Below are 3,238 nucleotides of genomic sequence, written 5' to 3' on the forward strand. Positions count from 1 at the left end.
AGAGGTGAACAACTTGTGTTTCGCGCGCTCATATGACCTTAGCAGTTGCGAGCGCCGTAAAACCTTATACTACTACTACTACTACTATCTCTCCTCCTTCTTTCCTATCAAACATATGTCGTCCTTATCTCTCCTCTTTCTTTCCTATCAAACATCTATCGTCCTTATCTCCCGGCCTTCTTTGTTGTGTTTATTACTCTCTTGTAACACCTCTAATCTTTGGCACTTACGAGGGGCACACCACAAGTTCCTTCACCTGACCAGGAAGGAATAAAGGGAAAGCTGAAATTTGGGAGTAACCTCAATCTTTCTCTATGTAGTCGCCTCCCACAGTTATGCATTTTGCCATTGGTGTATGACCTTGAAAAGGCCTTGAGAATAAAAGACCCTCTCTTTGTCAGGAAACCAGTCCTCCACTGCTTCTTTGACCTCATCATCGCTTTCAAAATGCCTTCCTTTTAAGTCCTTTTTCTTTCAGTTTGGGGAATTTAAAAAAGTCGGACGGAGCAAAATCTGGAGAATAGGGTGGAAATGGCCTAATGTCATAGCCACTCTCTGGCGCAATTTCTGCTGCTTTTCTTGAAGTGTGTGCTGGCGCGTTGTGGTGAAGCCGCACAATACCGTGTTGGATCTTTCTTCTGCCTTTTCCTTTAGAGCCTCTCGTAATTCTTTTAGCTGGTTAGAATAATGGTCTCCGGTGATCGTAGTATGTCCGTTTTCAAGATAGTCTGTCATAATCACTCCTTCTTGGTCCCAAAAAAACTGACAGCATCACTTTTCCTCTTGATGGCTGTACCTTTGCCTTCTTTGGTGTTAGAGACGAGGGAAATTTCCCGTGCATTGATGCAGACTCAGGGTCGTAGTGCTGGACTCGTGTCTCGTCCATGGTTACACGTCTTTCAAATTAAAAATAAAATCCTTTTTCATACAGACCAAGCAATTCTTGACAACAATCCACACGTTGCACTTTTTGAGGAGGAGTCAACAAACGTGGGACCCATCTCGCAGAAACCGTGGTCATGTTCAAATGTTCATTAAAGATTCGGTCAACTGATCCGCTGCTAAGCCTAGTTTCTTTGTTCAAACGTTCGACTGTTCCCGCCTATCAGACAACACGAGTTTCTTGACTTTCAACACATTCTCTTCTGTTGTTGCTGTCACGGGGCGACCATCACGGTAGTCATCTTCAATGTCCATGAATCCACACTTGAATTGTTTACATCAACATTGTATCACAGCATAGGGTGGGCAATCAGTTCCATATGTGGCATGCATCTCCGTAAAAATGTCCTGCAGTTGCTTGCCTTGAAAGAACGAAAACGACTGCCCTGTGCTCAATTTTCTCCATTTTTATGTTGAAACTGTAGAACAACATAGCCCTATTCACTTACAGTGCGCTGGTGGTAAAACTAGTGATCGCAAATTCCCCAACATGTGCATGCATTGTAGGAAAATGATTGTTGGCTTTCACCCCAAATTTCAGCCTTCTACCTTTATCCCTCCATGGTCATGCGGATTCCACGCGCTCAAACACCATCAAACTACAAGATCATTCACTGTCTATAGCCGGGCACCAATTTCCGCCTGGGTGAAGTGAGGAAAATTTGTGCAAAGTGCTCTTCCCAAGGACACAACGTCGGACCCCTGACGGGACTCGAACCCACAACCTTACGGTTGCGAGTCCGAGAGCCTAACCACTAGGCCACCGATGCCACATAATACGTGTAATAAGCTAATTCTAATTTGCGGGCGCGCGCTGTGTATTTTGGCGTGTGAGCAAAGCGAAGACAAAGGAAGAAATAACTCGTCACTTACTTAGGAAGAGCTGTTGAGTCAGGGGTTACAGGAAGGCTTCCGTCAACTCATGACTCTGTCCAAGCCCAGCTCAACAAGACAGTTCACAGTTCACAGTTCACACAAGACATTAACCTCGCCTGAGTGACCTTCACCTTTGTGCAAAATTTTCCTTCAGCTTGTCTGATATACAAAGATAGGACTGCCTACATCTGTGGTATCGGGGTCTGTGGCTGAATGATGTCAGCTATTTCCCCCCACAAAGTACCGTTCCCTGGTTTTGTCAAAGGTGCGACCTTTCAAGTGATTTATAAATAGCTGTAGCGAGTGCTCGTGAGGATTACGTGGAGCAAGGAAATCCCGGGAAGACCTGGCTGTTTGACCCCTACACCCCCACACTCCCACACCCCCACACCCCCACACACCCACACACAGACGGTCTTCTAGAAGAGAAAATCAAAGAAAAAAAACCAAACTTCCTCGTTCAGTTCATGGAGAGCGCTCAGCTGGGCTATGGGGAATTCCCAATATGAATCCTGGTTATTAAAAATAGAAATGATTTCCCAGAATGATTAAACTGTTGAGGTTTTGCATTTCCCTGGTTGTTTGAAGAAAGACGACGGACTTGGAATATTGTACGTGAATGGTGGATCATGGAGGAGCCTAATGGTTACCCCTTGGCTCTTCTTCTCAACGTAAGCCTGAGCCTGGTGAAGTTTGACAAGTTGTAAAAGTTGTTGACTGATTCGTGAATGTTTTGTCTCCCTGTGTTCTTGTATATGGACTTGTGATTCTGCTCAGTGAAGGGAACACTCTTTCTTTATTGTCAAGTGCCAAATTCTTGTTGGATCCTGTTGGAGGAAGTTATTTGTTTTAACAGTGAGGCTTAAATGGTCGCTAAATGGGGCTGCCTTTTGAAAATATGATAAAAACAATCAATGGTGATAAGAATGGAGAGTGAGGTTTTAGAGGAAAGGTTACTACAATTTGTTAAAAAACAAACGAAAACAAAAACCGAAACAAAGTGCAATGATTTGATGAAGTTGAAGTTACCATGGCAGCATATGTTTACCCTCTGTTTACCCTATGTTTACCCTATGTTTACCCTATGTTTACCCTATGTTTACCCTATGTTTACCCTATGTTTACCCTATGTTTACCTGTCTCTTTCTGATAGCTCTTTCAGTTGACTTTGGAGAAGTGCTTTGTGTGCTCCTGTCTCTGAGAGTATTTTAGAAATGACCCAAGGTATGAGTTTTTGTACATTGAGGCAGAGACCAATCCTGGTTTGAGTCGCGTACTGGCGTATGGGACATTTTGTACATTGAGGCAGAGACCAATCCTGGTTTGAGTCGCGTACTGGCGTATGGGACATTTTGTACATTGAGGCTGAGAGGCTATAGCTCGTGTTTAGTGCTATACACCCCGCTCCTCATCCCCCCCC

At 44.2% G+C, this 3,238-nt stretch overlaps 1 protein-coding gene across 1 annotated transcript in view; it reads left to right on the forward strand.

Annotated features, from left to right (window-relative positions):
- Positions 1-1,715: 1,715 nt before the first annotated feature.
- LOC101860657 (deubiquitinating protein VCIP135) overlaps positions 1,716-3,238 on the forward strand; it is a gene marked incomplete in the record, with an annotated part of 37,204 nt that continues 35,681 nt past the window's right edge. Inside the window, 1 exon segment of the mRNA XM_005099718.3 lies at positions 1,716-2,489. Within this exon segment, the coding sequence (XP_005099775.2) occupies positions 2,448-2,489 (42 nt within the window).

Source organism: Aplysia californica, unplaced genomic scaffold, assembly GCF_000002075.1.
Source record: "Aplysia californica isolate F4 #8 unplaced genomic scaffold, AplCal3.0 scaffold00223, whole genome shotgun sequence".
NCBI lineage: Eukaryota > Metazoa > Mollusca > Gastropoda > Aplysiida > Aplysiidae > Aplysia > Aplysia californica.